This window comes from Mirounga angustirostris, unplaced genomic scaffold, assembly GCF_029215605.1.
Source record: "Mirounga angustirostris isolate CCGP_5_RB_7025 unplaced genomic scaffold, mMirAng1.0.hap1 SCAF_15, whole genome shotgun sequence".
Lineage (NCBI taxonomy): Eukaryota > Metazoa > Chordata > Mammalia > Carnivora > Phocidae > Mirounga > Mirounga angustirostris.
In genome coordinates, this window is record NW_026991723.1 from 68,678,905 (window position 1) to 68,696,945 (window position 18,041).

An 18,041-nucleotide genomic window follows, 5' to 3' on the forward strand; every position below is an offset into this window, starting at 1 on the left:
GATTTGGGCGTCACGTCTCTCTTCTTGAGTGTCCTACGTTATTGTCCTTTCGGCTTCCTTATATCTCTTAGTTTCCTTTCAATTTGGAGAACGGGACAGTATCTTGCAGAATTCTGGGATGAAAGTCGCAGTGTGTGAAATGCATCTTTTTATAGCTGTAGGGCACATTGGTGGAGAGGAGGTGAGTATCGTTCCTAAAGCTGAATGCTGCGTCTTCATCTGTGAGAAGCGATATGTGTACGTTCATGAATGCTTCATTAATACTCTTCAAGGCCTCATCTTGAGATGTTAGGACTTTTGAATGTGATGTTTATTAATGAAGAATAATTGAAAAGAAAAATTGATTTGCGTGATGGAATTTCTTAATTCTCTTTTGTTTGCTTTTCTGTTCTCACTTACCTCATGCTTTTTCTTTAGGTCAAAATGCAACTGCATTGGGGACCGGAAGCTACTATGGCCACAGTCCAGGATATTACGGTCAGCATATTGCCCCTAATCCCAAACCAACAAACAAGTTTTTTCAATGCAAGTTCTGCGTACGCTACTTCAGGTCGAAAAACCTCCTCATCGAACACACAAGGAAGGTCCACGGAGCTCAAGCTGAAGGGAGTTCGGCGGGCCCCCCTGTTCCAGGATCCTTAAATTATAATATCATGATGCACGAGGGATTTGGAAAGGTCTTCTCTTGCCAGTTTTGCACATACAAGTCACCTAGGAGGGCGAGAATAATTAAGCATCAGAAGATGTATCACAAGAACAATTTGAAGGAGACCACTGCTCCCCTCCCTGCCCCTGCTCCGATACCAGACCCCGTGGTCCCACCTGTGTCCCTGCAGGACCCCTGCAAGGAACTGCCAGCAGAGGTTGTGGAGCGCAGCATCCTAGAGTCCATGGTCAAGCCTTTGACCAAGTCTCGAGGCAACTTTTGCTGTGAGTGGTGCAGCTACCAGACCCCCCGCCGAGAACGCTGGTGTGACCACATGATGAAGAAGCATCGAAGCATGGTCAAGATCCTTTCCAGCCTCCGACAGCAGCAAGAAGGGACTAACCTCCCTGACGTGCAGAACAAAAACGCCCCCAGCCCCACTTCCAATTCCACCTATCTGTCCATGAATGCTGCAAGCCGGGAGCTGCCCAGCGCTAATGTCTCCAACTTCCGGGGCTCCATCAGTAACTCCATCATGAGACCCAATTCTTCATCTGCTTCCAAGTTTCCGCCCGTGTCTTACCCTCAGATGAAGCCGAAGTCCCCTCACAACTCTGGCCTCGTTAACTTGGCGGAGAGATCGCGTTATGGAATGGCTGACATGACCAATTCCTCCGCTGACCTGGAGACTAACAGCATGCTGAATGACTCCAGTTCTGATGAAGAGCTGAATGAGCTAGACAGCGAGAATGGCTTGAATGCTATGGATCACCAGACATCGGGCTTGTCTGCAGAGCAGCTGATGGGCTCGGACGGCAACAAGTTGCTGGAGACCAAGGGCATTCCGTTTAGAAGGTTCATGAATAGGTTCCAGTGCCCCTTTTGTCCTTTCCTCACTATGCATCGACGTAGCATCTCCCGCCACATAGAAAACATCCACTTGTCCGGAAAGACCGCCGTCTACAAATGTGACGAATGTCCGTTTACTTGCAAGAGCTCGTTAAAGCTCGGGGCTCACAAACAGTGTCACACGGGTACGGCGTCAGATTGGGATGCTGTGAATTCCCAGAGCGAAAGCCTCGCTTCTCCACTGACCGAAGGGGTCGTGTCTTACGAGGGCTCAAGCATCAACGGCAGAAAGTCAGGAGTCCTGCTGGATCCCTTGCAGCAGCAACAGCCCCCGCCGCCGCCGCCCCCGCCGCCGCCCCCGCCACCTCCGTCTCAGCCGCCGCAGCTACAGCCCCCCCACCAGGTGCCACCCCAGCCGCAGCCCCAGCCCCCGCCGACGCAGCAGCCCCCGCCGCCCGTGCAGGCCCCGCCCCCGCACCCTTACAAATGCACCATGTGTAATTACTCCACCACGACTCTGAAAGGGCTACGGGTCCATCAGCAGCACAAACACTCGTTCTGCGACAACTTGCCAAAATTCGAGGGGCAGACCTCAAGCCTGCCGTTGGAGAGTGAGACGGACAGCCACCCCTCTTCCAGCAACACTGTGAAGAAAAGTCAGACCTCAATTCTTGGGTTGTCCTCCAAGAACAATTTTGTAGCCAAGGCCTCCAGGAAGCTCGCTAACGACTTTCCCCTAGATTTATCGCCCGTGAAGAAGAGAACGAGGATCGACGAGATAGCAAGCAACCTGCAGAGCAAAATCAACCAAACAAAACAGCAGGAGGACGCGGTGATCAATGTGGAGGACGACGAGGAGGAAGAGGAAGACAACGAAGTGGAGATAGAGGTTGAGTTGGACAGGGAGGAAGAGCCGACGGAGCCGGTCATGGAGGTGTCCACGTCCTTCTCGGCCCAACAGATTTGGGCGAGAGACGCCGGGGAGCCCCAGAAGGAGCCCAGCTTCAGAAGCGTCGCCCACGACTACAATGCCACCAACGGGGCTGAGATTGAGCTCACCCTTTCTGAAGACGAAGAGGACTATTACGGCTCCTCGACAAACCTGAAAGAGCACCAGGTTTCCAGTGCCGCTCTGCTGAACACCCAGACTCCCATCTATGGAACAGAGCACAATAACGAGAGCACAGACTTTGGTGACTCCGGAAGGCTTTACTATTGCAAACACTGTGACTTTAACAACAAATCTGCCCGGAGTGTCAGCACCCACTACCAGCGGATGCACCCATACATCAAGTTCAGCTTTAGGTACATCTTGGACCCCAACGATCACAGTGCCGTATACAGGTGCCTGGAATGCTACATCGACTACACCAACTTTGAAGACCTGCAGCAGCATTATGGCGAACACCACCCGGAAGCCATGAACGTACTCAACTTTGACCATTCGGACCTGATCTACCGGTGTCGGTTTTGTTCCTACACGAGCCCGAACGTCCGAAGCCTGATGCCACATTACCAAAGAATGCATCCCACGGTCAAGATTAACAACGCAATGATATTCTCCAGCTATGTCGTGGAGCAGCAGGAAGGGCTGAATACGGAATCCCAGACACTGAGGGAGATTCTGAATTCGGCCCCCAAGAGCATGGCGACTTCCACTCCCGTGGCTCGCGGGGGCGGTCTGCCAGCTACGTTTAATAAAAACACTCCTTCGAAGACCTTTACTCCAGAATGTGAAAATCAGAAGGACCCCTCGGTTAACACTGTCGTCGTTTACGATTGTGACGTTTGCTCGTTCGCAAGCCCCAACATGCATTCTGTCTTGGTTCATTATCAGAAGAAACACCCGGAAGAAAAGGCTTCCTACTTTAGGATCCAGAAAACCATGCGAATGGTGTCTGTGGACAGGGGCTCTGCCCTTTCTCAATTATCATTTGAGGTGGGTGCTCCAATGTCTCCCAAAATGTCCAACATGGGTTCCCCACCCCCCCCACAACCCCCGCCACCAGACCTCAGTACTGAGCTTTACTACTGCAAACACTGTTCCTACAGCAATCGGTCAGTTGTGGGAGTGCTTGTCCACTACCAGAAAAGACACCCAGAAATAAAGGTCACTGCCAAATATATCAGACAGGCTCCTCCCACAGCTGCAATGATGAGAGGGTCCGAGGGGCCCCAAGGCTCCCCTCGGCCACCCGCCCCCATGCAACAGCTGAACCGTGGCAGCTCTGAGCGAGACGGCCCTCCTGTGGAGAATGAGATGTTCTTTTGCCAGCACTGTGATTATGGGAACCGGACGGTCAAAGGTGTCCTCATTCACTATCAGAAGAAGCACCGGGACTTCAAGGCCAATGCAGATGTGATCCGGCAGCACACGGCCACCATCCGAAGCCTCTGTGACCGGAACCAGAGGAAGCCTGCCGGCTGTGTGCTCGTCGCCCCCTCCAGCGTGGAGCGGGACAAAGCTACACTGCGAGCGCTCAAGTGCAGGCAGTGCTCATATACCTCCCCCTACTTCTATGCACTGAGGAAGCATATCAAGAAAGACCACCCTGCCCTGAAGGCCACGGTCACGTCCATCATGCGGTGGGCGTTTCTCGATGGCTTGATAGAAGCTGGCTACCACTGCGAGTGGTGCATCTACTCCCACACAGAGCCCAACGGTCTGCTCCTGCATTACCAAAGGAGGCACCCAGAGCATTACGTCGACTACACTTACATGGCCACCAAACTCTGGGCTGGGCCGGACCCGTCCCCTCCCTCTCTGACGATGCCCGCGGAAGCGAAGACGTACAGATGCAGAGACTGTGTCTTTGAAGCCGTGTCCATCTGGGACATCACCAATCACTACCAGGCCTTTCACCCCTGGGCCATGAACGGTGATGAGTCGGTGCTGCTGGATATCATCAAGGAGAAAGACGCCATTGAGAATCCCCTCCCCCACTCCGCCGAAGAGCTGGTGGGTCCTGCGAACCGTGAAAACAGTTTGCCCCCGCCGCTCCCCGAGCAGGACGCCGAGTGCCCGGACGACGCGAGGCTTTCCCCAGAGAAAAGCATGCAGCTGGCTTCGGCCAACCCGGCCATATCGTCCACCCCGTACCAGTGCACTGTGTGCCAGTCTGAGTATAACAACCTGCACGGCCTCCTCACGCACTACGGGAAGAAGCACCCCGGCATGAAGGTGAAGGCGGCCGACTTCGCCCAGGACATCGACATTAACCCAGGCGCCGTCTACAAATGCCGGCATTGCCCATACATCAACACCCGCATCCACGGCGTCCTGACCCACTACCAGAAGCGACACCCGGCCATCAAGGTGACCGCCGAGGACTTTGTGCACGACGTGGAGCAGCCGGCCGACATGGCGCAGAACGACGTGGAGGAGACGAGCAGGATCTTCAAGCAAGGCTACGGCGCCTACCGTTGCAAACTGTGTCCGTACACGCACGGCACTCTGGAGAAGCTCAAAATCCACTACGAGAAGTATCACAATCAGCCCGAATTCGATGTCTTTTCCCCGTCGCCCCCGAAGCTGCCGGTCTCCCTCGAGCCCGAGGTGGCCACGGACGGGAGCCCCTCCCAGGTCTCCGTTACCGAGGAGGAGGTGGGAGAGGAGCCCGTGTCCACGTCTCACTTCTCTACCTCGCACCTGGTCTCCCACACGGTGTTCCGGTGCCAGCTGTGCAAGTACTTCTGCTCCACGCGGAAGGGCATCGCCAGGCACTACCGCATCAAGCACAACAACGTGCGCGCCCAGCCGGAGGGCAAGAACAACCTCTTCAAGTGCGCCCTGTGCGCCTACACCAACCCCATCCGCAAAGGGCTGGCGGCCCACTACCAGAAGCGCCACGACATTGACGCCTACTACACACACTGCCTGGCCGCCTCCCGGACCATCAGCGACAAGCCCAACAAGGTGATCATCCCGTCCCCGCCCAAGGACGACTCCCCGCAGCTCAGCGAGGAGCTCCGGCGGGCCGTCGAGAAGAAGAAGTGCTCGCTGTGCTCCTTCCAGTCCTTCAGCAAGAAGGGCATCGTGTCCCACTACATGAAGCGCCACCCGGGGGTGTTCCCGAAGAAGCAGCACGCCAGCAAGCTGGGCGGCTACTTCACGGCCGTCTACGCGGACGAGCACGAGAAGCCAGTGCTGATGGAAGAGGAGGAGAGAGGCAGCTTCGAGAAAGCCGCCGAGGTGGAGGGAAGCGAAGCCCCGGAGATGGAGTGGCTCCCGTTCCACTGCATCAAGTGCTTCAAGCTGTCCTTCAGCACGGCCGAGCTGCTGTGCATGCACTACACTGACCACCACAGCCGGGACCTGAAGAGGGACTTCGTCATCCTGGGCGGCGGCCCCCGCTTGCCGAACCCCGCCTACCAGTGTAAGCACTGTGATAGCAAACTGCAAAGCACGGCGGAGCTGACCTCACACTTGAACATTCACAATGAGGAATTCCAGAAGCGTGCCAAACGTCAGGAGAGGAGGAAACAGCTTTTGAGCAAGCAGAAATATGCAGATGGTGCTTTTGCAGATTTCAAACAAGAGAGGGTAAGGATATGTTTTGATTTCCCTTCCCCCAGGAGGCCTCTCATCACTGGTGCCCACACGCACTTCTTCGTTGCCAGCCAAACTGCTACAGGCTTCCTAGTGACTTAGCTTGCCAGAGAGCTCAATAAGTCAATTAAACATTTCGAGCTTGATTATCCCCCGGTCTCTGCTCCCCCTCCCCCACGGCCCCGCTCCCCTCCCTCCCGCTCCTCCCAGGGCTCCCCAGGGGAGGGCCGGGGTGGTGGTTTCTCTGGATCTCCTTCTGCCAAGTAGCCTTATCCAAGGCCTAGTTACACGACAACGCTCGCTCTCTTTCTAAAGCAGCTGTGGGCCGTCTCTCGGTGTCACCGGCACCTCTCAGCCGTGGTTCTGGTCTGCAGTGTCTGCTACGTGAACCTTAACATCTCCAGGAGTAGGTTATTTTTTTTTTTTTAATTTTTAATTTTTAATTTTTTTTTTTTAACTTTTTTGGTCAAGACGTTCACTAATGGCGTAGCTATGCAACGTTTCACCTGCGTAGTTGACGTTGGTTTGAAAACCACACGACCCGGTGGCCGTGACGATGAGGCTTCTCCACAGAAATCTTCTCTCCTCACAAGTCGTAACACATTTGGGTTCCGGAGACTTTTGCCTAGTAGGCAGCGTGCCACGGCTCTGACGAATTCGTTCTGTAAAAATACTCACATAGCTCTCCCTTGGTTTTTAACCTGCTAATCCGCCTTGAAATAAAATCTGCTAGTAAGCTACGAGCGTAAATGCCGGCGTGCGAGGGAGGGCTCGGAGTACTGATGGCTACCACTGTATTTTACCAGCCTTTTGGTCACTTAGAAGAGGTGCCAAAGATCAAGGAGAGGAAGGTGGTGGGCTACAAGTGTAAATTCTGTGTGGAAGTGCACCCGACGCTCCGAGCCATCTGCAACCACCTCCGAAAGCACGTCCAGTACGGCAGCGTCCCGGCGGTGTCCGCCGCCGTGAAGGTGAGGACCGGGGAGGGGGGAGGTCTGGATGAGCATTCTTGTGTGTGAGCCATTGGAGTTACTGATTAACCCCCGTTGCTCAAAGCAGCTCAGGAAAGGGCGTCCCAGAATGTGGGCATTCCTGAGCTGTGCTTGGATCGGTCTGGCTTGTTTTGATTTTTTTGCAGGTTGGACCCTCTTCTCATCTTCCGTGTCTCGACCTGGTCGCGTTTCGATCTGGTTCCCTTCCACGCGGATAGTTTGGTGGAAACGGAAGATCCGGGCCTCTCGGTACAGGAGGCTTTGGGTCGCCCTTCTGTTCTGCATTTAGTGCCATTAGGTGTTTGCTCTTCCGAGTTGCTCGAGCTCTTGAGAGGAATCAAGTGGGTCCTGCTCCCATCATCTTCTTCTGCTCCTCCCGCTGCCTGACTTCTTAACTGTTCTCATCTGGCTGACACTGCAGAGAGCCCAGGAGAATCTTTTACTTCTTAGCCTGGGTCCTCTGAGGAGCGTAAGACACGTGAAATCTAACACTACAAGCCTCCCGGTCACAGTAGGGCCCCAAGAACCCCTTGACCTGATTTGGCTCTTTCGTCCCCTTTTCCCCGTCTGTCGCTGACCAGTGCCTTCCCTCCTGCCCCTGACTTCTGTTGGGCCGCCTGTTTTGAACATGAACATCGGAATCCCCTCAGCAGCCGCAGTTTCAGTGACCGAGCCACCATCCCTGCCTTCCAGGATATGGCTAAGCTCTGATTTTGGGGCAGAGAACTTAGTTCAGGGCTCAGCTCTTTGTCTCTAGCTACGTGACTATGTTTTTGTCACCGGCCCTTCTCGATCTGGTGTCCTATTGTGCCCACGTAACATGGACGTAAAGTCTCTGCTTTCCTTCACTAAGACCGAAGCCCCTCTGGCTCTCAGCAGCACAATGGCCCCCGGGGACAGCGCCGGTCGGCCCCTTCCACGCCCCCGTGGTGTGTCCCAGGCTTGTTTCCTGGAATCGCTCAAGGGAAACGGGGCAGCTCTTCGTGTGTAATCAGTAACCCAAGGAGTCACCTCCAAACACGGGTGTCTTAAGCCCAGGCTGCTCCTTAAGTTTTTCAGTCGATCATACGGCAGCCTCCCGAACGATGGGTGAAGTCACCACATGCAGAGTGGGGAGGAGCCTAGGTGGCGAAGGGCAGGGTCCTTCCCATTCCTTCATTTCCCAAGGATGGCCCACGGCTCCTAGGTGCCCAAACTTCTCCGCTTTTTTTTTTTTTCCCCTCTTCCTTCCTTCCTTCCCTCTTTCCTTCCTTCCTTCCTTCCTTCCTTCCTTCCTTCCTTTCTTTTCTCTGAGCCATAACCCTAACCCTGCTTTATGTCAGCTCAGGTGGGATGGCTGTGTGAATGTGCTTTCTAAGATGGGAGCCAAGTGAGTGAACGGTCTTCACAGTGGGAAAGCCCCTCTCTCGTGTTTCCCCGGGCAGTAGCAGCCTGAGCCTGGACATGCCCTCAAAACACCAGCACTGCCTGACGAATGGCAGGCGGGTTTGCCCTCCCTCTAGGGGGAGCCCCAGAGGCAGGGGAGGAAGCTTGAGCAGGAGATGCTGATGAGTTTGGGAGAATGAAGGGAGAGGAGGAGAGCTGGAGACGATGATGATGGATATTTATTTTGTTGGTGGGGCATGTGTGTGTGTGTGGTTCTCTTAGCAGGAGGCTGAAGACCCTTCCCACTTGTTCCTGGATGGACTGGAAGCAGCCAAAGATGCCAGTGGCGCCCTGGTGGACCGGGTGGATGGTGAACACTGCTTGCTTGATGGAATGTTGGAGGATGAAACCCGGCCGGGGGGATACCATTGTAGTCAATGTGACAGAGTCCTGATGTCCATGCAGGGGCTGCGTTCTCATGAGAGGAGCCATCTGGCCCTGGCCATGTTTACCCGCGAGGACAAGTACGGCTGCCAGTATTGCTCCTTTGTTTCTGCTTTCAGGCACAAGTAAGTGCTGCCGCGTGCTCGCAGCTAGTGGTTGGGAGGGAGGGAGGTGTGGTGGAAGCAGCGAAGCTGGAGCAGCAGAGGCGCGGAGGAGTCCGACAGCCCCGCTTGGGCTTCGCACCTGCTGCTTAGCTGCTTAGGTTACCTCGGGCCTCAGTCCCCCCGTCTGTCAAAGGGGATCAAGAGCACGAGATTGCTTAACATTAGACTTGGCAAATACGGGCCTTTTCGAAAAGTGCCTATTTTGGAGGCATTGCTATGATTTACAAAAGTCTAGAAAGTAGATGAATTTACTGGTGTATCTGTCAAACGTCCATCCAGAACCTCATCGGCATTCGAGGAACTAATGGAAATTTGGGAAATTGAGGGGCTGAGGAGGTAGAATTAGGACGCTTCCGTCATGTGACCAAAGAATCATTGCTTGAGATTTTTTTTTTTTAAAATACCTTGAAAAGTAAGGAAGTTACTGATGCCAAGAGGTGATTGAAGTACAGGGAGGTTGAGGCGAAGAAGCTGCCTGAGGCCATCACAGCTTTGGAGTTGTAGATTTGGAGTATTGTGACCGGCTTTGGGGGTTGATGGGAAGGGGGGTGGTTCTGAGAAGAAACGACCTTCTGCTGCCTTTCTCTTTGAACTATCTGAGAGAGATACATGACCGATAATGTGTGCCACCGTCTTGGATGGAGGTGACTGATTGTAAGACTGACAGGCTGTTTATTTTTAGGATGATTGAAAATAAATGTTGGGCTGGTTGCTTCTTAAAAAGACAAAGTGCTAGTTAGTTGTTGAAATGCAGGAGGAGGCAATGCTTTTCCAGTGGGTAGGATGGGTTACAAACCCTGAGTGCCACGGAGCCTGATGTCTCGTCTTTGTCGTCAGATGCGTGCACTGACGTAAAGCTTGTGTAGTTCTCGTCAGTTTAAGAAGTATTCATTCCCCAGCATCTATCCTGCTTTCTGACACCCAGTAGAGTCTCAACAGACCCCTGTGAATAAATGGATACTCCCTGGGCTAGGCAGTGTGCTGGGGACTTGGTGGGGGGTACCAAGGGGGATATAAAGATGAAGAGGCCATGGTCTGTGAGCTAAGGGAGTTTAGGGGCTAGGGGAGTTATAAACAAAGCAAGCACACAAATGAGGCAAAATAAGGCACTTTATCTTTCCCCAAAAATTTATCAGTAAAATGCTATGAAGTTTCAAAGAAGGGAAATGTTACTTCTTCCACTGTGGAAGAATTGGGAAGGTTTTACGGAGTAGGGAGCATTTGAGTCGGGTCTTAAAGTCTGAAGACAGGACTTGAATAGTTTGGACAGGACGTACAACATGGTGGAAGGGATGAGAGCATAAGCCTGTGGAACGGAGCATGAGGCTCGTGGGGGCCCAGCTGGTGGGTCCAGTCTGACTAACCTTTAAGTTGTAATGTAAAAGAATAGTGGAAGACAAAGTTCAAAGACTTGAGTAGAGACTGTATTTGGAGTCTTTGAATGCGGAATTAAGACTTTGTAATTTACATTACTGGCTAAAGGAAGACTCTGGAATGAGTAGTCATCATAATTGCTGACATTTATTGAGACTTACTATGTGTCACGCAGTGCGCAAAGTACCTTCAAGTATTATTTCATTTATCCTTAAGTCAACCTTATGAGGTACGCGCCCACTACCGTCTCCATTTTGTGGATTAGAAAATTGAGGAGGTTTATGTAACTTGCCCAGGCCATGCGGTTTATAAGCAATAGCTGGGATTTGAACCCAGGCCGTCTGACGCCATAGCTCATGCTCTTGAGTTGAAAAAAAAGATGGGAGAAACCAATTAGGAAGCAATAATAGTAGGTGATCCAAGGAGTTAGGATGGAACTTTGGGAATGGTTAAAGGAAGCAGGATCTTCATGATTTGGAAAAACTGACTTTAATGTAGGGGCTGAGGGATGAGAAACAAAGTAGAGGACAAATGACACCTAGCTGTTCGATCTGGTTGACTGAGAATGGTGGTGTCCTTTGTAGAAGCAAGGAGATGAGGAAAAGCGTCTTTTTTGGAGGGGAAAAAACCAATGGTTTTGTTTAGGGCTGAGTTGAGTTGAGTTTAAGAAAGCTAAAGGACACCCAGAGGGAAATGTCTGGAGGCGACTGAAAGTGCTGCTTTGGAGCTCAGGAGAACATTATATGTTTAAATGGTAAGCAGCAACCATTCCCAAATGAGTCATTTAGAATGGAGTCTAGTTCTCTGGGGTACCGGTACAAATTAGAACTCCTTCCCACACCTTGTTTGGGAGATTTATTATTTTTTTAGACTAGTAATTATTATGAAATACTGGGAGCTTACCATAATTAAATAACTTCTTTATAATTTGCTCTGGAAGACTGAGGTACAGCAAACATTGCGGTGTTTATCAGAAGGGATGAGTGGCCTTTGGATCACATGACTTCTTTGAAACATATCTGTACGTTGCCTCCATATTTACAAAGACAGAGACGTGACAGCCCATTGCAAGGAGCTCAACTACTTTGAAACTTCCCTTCCCCTCCTGAGTGTTCACCACGAATGCAGAATTGAAATTTAAAAAGAAAGCCCTTTTTAAATGCACAGCTTTTCTAATGCCCTTTTTTGGTGGGGAGGAATAAGTTAAGGGACTATTTGATAGGCACTCCTCACCAACTTGGCAGAAAACTTGCATTCCCTGGTATTTCATCTTTTCTCTTTGGATGCCCTCTTCCGATTATACGTGCTTCTAGGGAAGGGAAAATGAGAGTCTACTATGACCTGTTCCCACTGCCATGTCTCTCAATCCAAAAAGGCTCTTGATCTTTTCCTGCCTTGAGCCTCCCTTCCCTTTCGAGTAGGCACGGCCACTCTTGTCATTTTTGTTGTTGTTTTTGGTTTGGGTAAGCACCATCCTTGGGAAGTAACAAAATGACTTTGAACAGCTTCGAAGTGGGATTGCTGGAAAAGGGCAGGGAGAAAAATGTATGTAATTGTTAATCCTGTCGTTTTTCTCTCTCCTTTATTTTTCTTTTCCATCAAGCTTGGATCGCCATATGCAAACCCACCATGGACACCATAAACCATTCCGGTGCAAACTCTGCTCCTTCAAGTCCTCCTATAACAGCCGGCTGAAAACACATATACTCAAGGCTCACGCTGGTGAGTTGGCCTTCCTGATGCATGAGTCCTCTGGATTTGAAATCCTATGGTCCCTGAGCGAAATTCAAAGTCTCTTATCCCGCACATGAGAAGAAGTTATTCTTGACATGGTTGCATGTTCATTTGTATTTTAATCTAATGAAGAAACATAAAGAAAAATTATAGAATCTCCTGAAGCCAAAATAATACCAAGCCCATGTCACCCATGTCATAGTTGATTATGTGCTACTAACAGGCTTGTTTTTTAGAGAAATTTCTAAATTACCCAGCCTTTCTTTTTTTTTTCTTTTCTTTTTTTTTTAAGATTGTATTTATTTATTTGAGAGATAAAGAGAAAGCATGAGCGGGGGAGGGGCAGCGGGAGAGGGAGAAGCAGACACCCGTGCTGAGCAGGGAGCCCAATGCGGGGCTTGATCCCAGGACCCTGGGATCATGGCCTGAGCCAAAGGCAGACGCTTAACCAACTGAGCCACCGAGGCGCCCCTACCCAGGCTTTCTAATGGAAATGCATGAATTGTTAGCATCTACTGAAGATAATTCCTAACTAAAATAAAAGTATAGTCTTGAGAAGTTCAAAGTGTCAGAGTCCTCAAGACATGCAAGATTTCTCATGAGATACCCTTAAATACATTTCCTTACAGCAGATAAGAAATGACTGTGGGTCATGAGTGTCCAGGAGCTGTGCTGGTCTCTGTAACTCTTGTTCCATCTCCTCGTGCTTCCGTCCTGAGCATCCCTCACCTACCAGGCTGTGCACTAGGCGTGTTATATTCATCACACTAGTTAATCCTCATGACAGTGCTAAAGGGTAGGTGCTATCCCCTTCAGTGTCAGAGGAGGATACAAAAAAAAGTGACCTATTCAAGGCCACATAACCCACTCACTAAGAATTCGACTCCAGAACGAAAGCCTGCATCCTTATCGCTGACAAGATGCTGCTGGTCTCTCTTTTTTGCATCTGATGGAGGATGCTCGCGGGTAGCACATCAGAGCTCAGCCAAGAGAGGAAAGAGGTCTGATGCAGGGAAGGCGGGGCAGCGGGACCTGGGGGCCTCTCCGTGGTGTTCTCAGCCACACTCAGAAGCCCAACCCCACAGCACCCAGTGGCCCGCTCAGAGGTTTTGACCACCTTTCCTGATGATGGGTCCTGTCGAACTGGCTTCATGGAGTAAAACTCCTGAAGCCATCCAGCTGCCCAAGGCCCACTGGGCTGTGGATGGGGATGGGACAGGGAGGCTGGCTGTTCGTCTGTTAGTATTTTTATATTTTCGGGAAAAGTCTACTAAAGGCTATGGAGTAAGAGGCTTCAGGGTTCAGACCGCTATTTTGTAATGTGTGTGCGTATTGTAAATTCTTCAGCTGGGACACCCTCCGTCTTTCTCACAGGTCTCCGCCTTGGCAAAAGCAGTGTAAGCAGTGGGAGTTGGGTAAATGATTTGGCCTGTGGGAAGGACTTTAAGAAAGTACCAGAGGCTGCCCACGGACTCCAGGGCACTGAGCTGACCACACACACGGGCCTCCTGTGCTCGCTGGTTGGCAAGAGGGAAGCATCCAGAAAGAGAGGGGGGAGCGGTATAATTTGTTTCTCTGCACACCTGGGAACCTTGGTGTCCGTGTCTTGGCTTGGAGAAAGCCAATACATTTTCCAAAACACCTGACTCATCTTGTCTATGCTAGATGGATTGTTTTATTTTAAAAGGTAAAAGTCACATAGACGAATCAAATAATCTGGATTTGAATTCTCTCTCAGGTTGTGCAACTTGCCACTACCCAACCAGGTTCATGCAGCCAGGCTTGCATTAAAGAATTTAAAAATGGAATAAGAAGGGCATTGGAATTTTATACAATGATTAATATGTATTGACATATACATTTCCACGTTATATGGTAAATAATATTCTATATATCCATATTTATTATAGTAATAGATACCACTGTTGACAACCGGGCATCATCCGGACTCCCAGATGACAGCTGGGGACTGACTGAGGTTCTTGCTCGGGTCCTCTGACTTTGAACTTCTCTTCCACCTTGGGCTGTAGTTTGTTGCGTCACTGAAGGTTCTCTTCAAGGCTTTCGTGGCAGTACGTGATCTGGGAGTCATCAGTGGGAAAGCGGAGTCTCAGTGCAGAAGCTGGGGTGCTGTGCTCACCTCACATGTGAAGACATTAAGTCATTTTCAGGGTGGCTGGGAACGACCCATCTCAGCTGGGTCAAAGCGAGGGCAGAGGTTTACCTTCTCATTCCTGCTCTGCAGCTCTCTCCACAGTTCCTCCTCCCTGGCCCACAAAACTTTCCTTGCTCAAGGTCCTTTCTGCTCCTTTTTTCCCCTCTACTTCCTTCTCTTTCCTCTCCTCTGGTTTTAAAATTTCACCTTAAAAAAAAATGTTAAAAAAAAAAACCAAAAAACAACTCCTGCTCATTAGAGAAAATTTGGAAATGAAAGAAGAAATAAGAGTCAGTCACCCCATAATCTTATTCTCTAAAGACCACTGTTGTTAACATTTGATAACACTTCCTTTCAACCATTGCCTCTATAATTATTTTTAACAGTTGTGATTATAATTTAATCTAAAATATATTGTGCCTTTCTCTTTGTTTTTCTGAGTATCACTATTTTATTTTCTGTTATTTTTTTATATTATTACAAGCCCTTCAAGAATTTATTTTAATGAATGATCATTCATCAAGAAGCTGTGTCCACTTTTACTTAATCATTTCCTAATGGCTGGAAACCCTGTGTGTTAAAGGATATTTTCTTTTTTTTTTTTTTAAGATTTTATTTATTTATTTGACAGAGAGAGAGAGATAGCGAGAGCAGGAACACAAGCAGGGGAAGTGGGAGAGGGAGAAGCAGGCTTCCTGCCGAGCAGGGAGCCCGATGTGGGCCTCGATCCCAGGACCCTGGGATCATGACCTGAGCCGAAGGCAGACGCTTAACGACTGAGCCACCCAGGCGCCCAAGGATATTTTCTTAATATCAACCCTGAGCAGTACAGATATTGAGCTGCAAGCATGAGCATTCAAAGCCTAATGTTAGGAAAAGCAAAACTGCTTTCTGAGTCAATCAAACCAGTGTTTGTCCAACAACATAAGCATGCCCATTTCACAGCCTGACCTTTTAAAATGCACTTAATTTAAAAGCTGACTTAGAGCAAAGGTGAACCATAGTCTCATTTGGTCACTGTTTCTGTGGTATAAAAATAATTAAAATAAAAGTGCCTACTTTTACTGAAATGTCCTGTTTATCAAAGAATATTGGAAATACACACATGTGCTTATACATATACAACTCTCTTTCTCTTAGTTAAAAAAAAAGAATGACTTATTTTTACCCATTTCTTCCCTATTGATTAGGTAGGGGCATGGAGTTTTATGCTGAGGTTTGTGAACTGGTAAAAAAAACAAACGAGGATGTGTGGAATCAAGGAGATGCATAGTCAGCAAAGAAGTAAAGAATGAAAATAGCACAATAGAGTTTGCACTTAGTTACCCTGTGCTTGGAAAGCCACTGATAGGCCCTTGGAATAAGAATTAAGTATATTATATTCTGCAGATGATAAAAAATATCCTTGAATGAAAGCTGACATGGTCATTTCTAGTGGAGAGAGAGAGAATGAGAGACTGGAAAACCTTCCTGAAGGAGGGATCGTAGACATTTGGTTTCACTCCCTGTTGGGGAATCAATCCATGGGCTCGTCCCTGTAAGTAGAGCATGAAATGAAAAGGGACCAGGTCACTTGATTATGGAGCTCATCGAAGAGTTTCAATCCCAGAGGAGCATTGTGGTGGGAAGGGGCGGGTAATTTGTCTGTGAGGCTTCTTAGACCATGAAGCTTCAGAGACATTTCCCTCGCTTGAATTAACTATGCCAATTCTGTTTTCTACCCCACCTTATACCCTTCCCTCTTTTTCCTGTTCTGCCCCTTACCGCCATCTTTTTCCAGGTGAACATGCCTACAAGTGTTCTTGGTGCTCCTTTTCCACCATGACAATCAGCCAGTTGAAGGAACACTCCCTCAAGGTCCACGGAAAAGCCCTGACCCTCCCTAGGCCACGGATTGTCAGTCTGCTCTCCTCACACGCTCACCACTCCTCCCAGAAAACTACCCCAGCCGAAGAAGTGGAAGACTCTAATGGTAATAAGGGGCTTCGGAGTCCTAGCTAACCACCCAGTGTTGGGGGGGGGGGGGGGGGGACGGGGACGGGCCGCTGGGATTAATTGCCAGTCATTCTTTCTGGAGGAAAATCTAATATAAAACCATGATGGTTCAAGTGAAGGAAGAAACGTGGGCAGGTTGAAACAGTATAGAAATTGGAGTGGGAAGGTAAGGTGCCCTTGGTGAGTGCCTGGTGCCGTGGCCAAAACGTCAGTCTGGACTCGTGTGAGCATTGCTTATGGAAAGAGGACTCTGTGCATGCAGTAGTGTTGGAGTCTTTCGTGTGGTTGTGAGCGAGAAAGTGGATGTGATACCAGGCAGATTTATTTCTTTGTTTACTTAATTACTTATTTATAGCCTGTGTTGTTCTAAAAAACAACAACAACAACAACAAAAAACCCGAAAAACAAAAAGACCTGTGCCGTGAAGAGTCTGGGGGAGGCCACACTACGCTATACAGAATTCAGAGGAGGAGAGGGAAGGGGGGCGGGGAACGCGTGTGGCAAGTCTGTCTGATTCTGTCGCAATTTAGGGGTTGTGTCGCGATTTCTGATAGCCAAAGGATGTTGAGGAAGCGGCAGCTGGGAAGAGGGTTTAACTGCCGAGGTTTGGAGCTTCAGAAATACAGAAAGCCATGGAGGGGTCTCCTTGCTGACAGTGTACCCAAAGCTGTGGGGTTGGGGGGAGGTTGCAGGTGTGACTCAGTGAGCAGAAGTGTTTTGACTGCTCAGCTCACCTCAGGGGATTGCAGAATCAGGTATTAGGACAGGAGGAAGCATGCAGGTTCTTGGGAATCTCCCTTCCCTGCCCCTCCAGTAATCAGACATCTCCTACCAGCTCGAGTTCTTCCCATCCTGGGAACGCAGTGTTCCCAAGGTCTACTGTTCTGTTCTCGGGAGGACCTTAGTGGACTGGAAGGAAAGTTCGTGGGCTCTTGGCAACAGAGGATTGGCTTTGAGTCTGACTTCTCTCAGTGCCAGTTGTATTTTTCCGGACAGTCGTGGCTTCCACACTCATGTAGAGTTGGATAACGAGGCTATCTCCACTGACTATCTTGAGAGAGTAAGGAGTAACGGCGCACATGTTAAATGCCCGACACAACATCTGACACATGGTGGGTATTGAATGAATGGTCATTTTATTGCTGCTATTCTCATCCTTTGCAGTTTTGGCCTTGGGGGCCATTGATAACAAGTGTGAATTTGGGGTTATTTTTAATGCAAGGGTTTAAAAAGAGAGCCTCTTCAGGTAACCTGAAGATCTGACAGCTCAGCATGTCAACATTATGAGATTATCCAAAGAGTAAATGAGTAATCTTCCTTCGTGAGGTCTGCAAAGAAACAGCTGTGGGAGGAGAAGAGAAGGCGAGTCCCGAGGCTAAAGCTGCCTTTACTGAGTTAGGGAACTTGGTGGCCTCGCCTTTCCAGCCATCAAATGCTATGGTAAACCCCAGGGCTCCTTACCGGTATTCCTGTCTTAAAGGACTTTGGCTTAACAAGGAAGGCTTGTTCTTTGGACTGTGGCTTGTGACGAAGTGAATCTCCTCAAGTGTTGTGTAGTAGTTCAAAGTGTAGGAGGAAGCTGGGTGCGTGTTGTTTTCTGGGAAGACTTCGAGTCTCGGAGCTGGGGGGTGGCGGGCCGGGAGCCTATGCAGAAGAGATGCTGTTCATTGGAAAAGCTGGGTATAGTGCAACAAAGGGCAAAATGTCATTTGATGTGAACTGTAACATCTTAATTCACATGATTTTTAATTAATTGCTTTCTTTTGAAATGGGA

At 49.7% G+C, this 18,041-nt stretch overlaps 1 protein-coding gene across 23 annotated transcripts in view; it reads left to right on the top strand.

Annotated features, from left to right (window-relative positions):
* ZNF462 (zinc finger protein 462) overlaps positions 1-18,041 on the top strand; it is a 135,688-nt gene that overhangs the window by 56,350 nt on the left and 61,297 nt on the right. For 13 of the 23 annotated variants that reach the window (XR_010407655.1, XM_045882848.3, XM_064579304.1 and 10 more), the window contains 5 exons: positions 418-6,038; positions 6,851-7,015; positions 8,684-8,970; positions 11,987-12,105; positions 16,053-16,244. Coding sequence is in view for 20 of the 23 variants with exons in the window: in XM_045882848.3 (XP_045738804.2) it covers positions 418-6,038; positions 6,851-7,015; positions 8,684-8,970; positions 11,987-12,105; positions 16,053-16,244 (6,384 nt within the window). In the remaining 3 variants the exon portion in view is untranslated. Of the gene's footprint in view, positions 1-417; positions 6,039-6,850; positions 7,016-7,182; positions 7,426-8,683; positions 8,971-11,986; positions 12,106-16,052; positions 16,245-18,041 lie in introns of those variants that run through there. The other 10 variants (XR_010407656.1, XR_010407657.1, XM_064579308.1 and 7 more) reach the window with 10 other exon arrangements.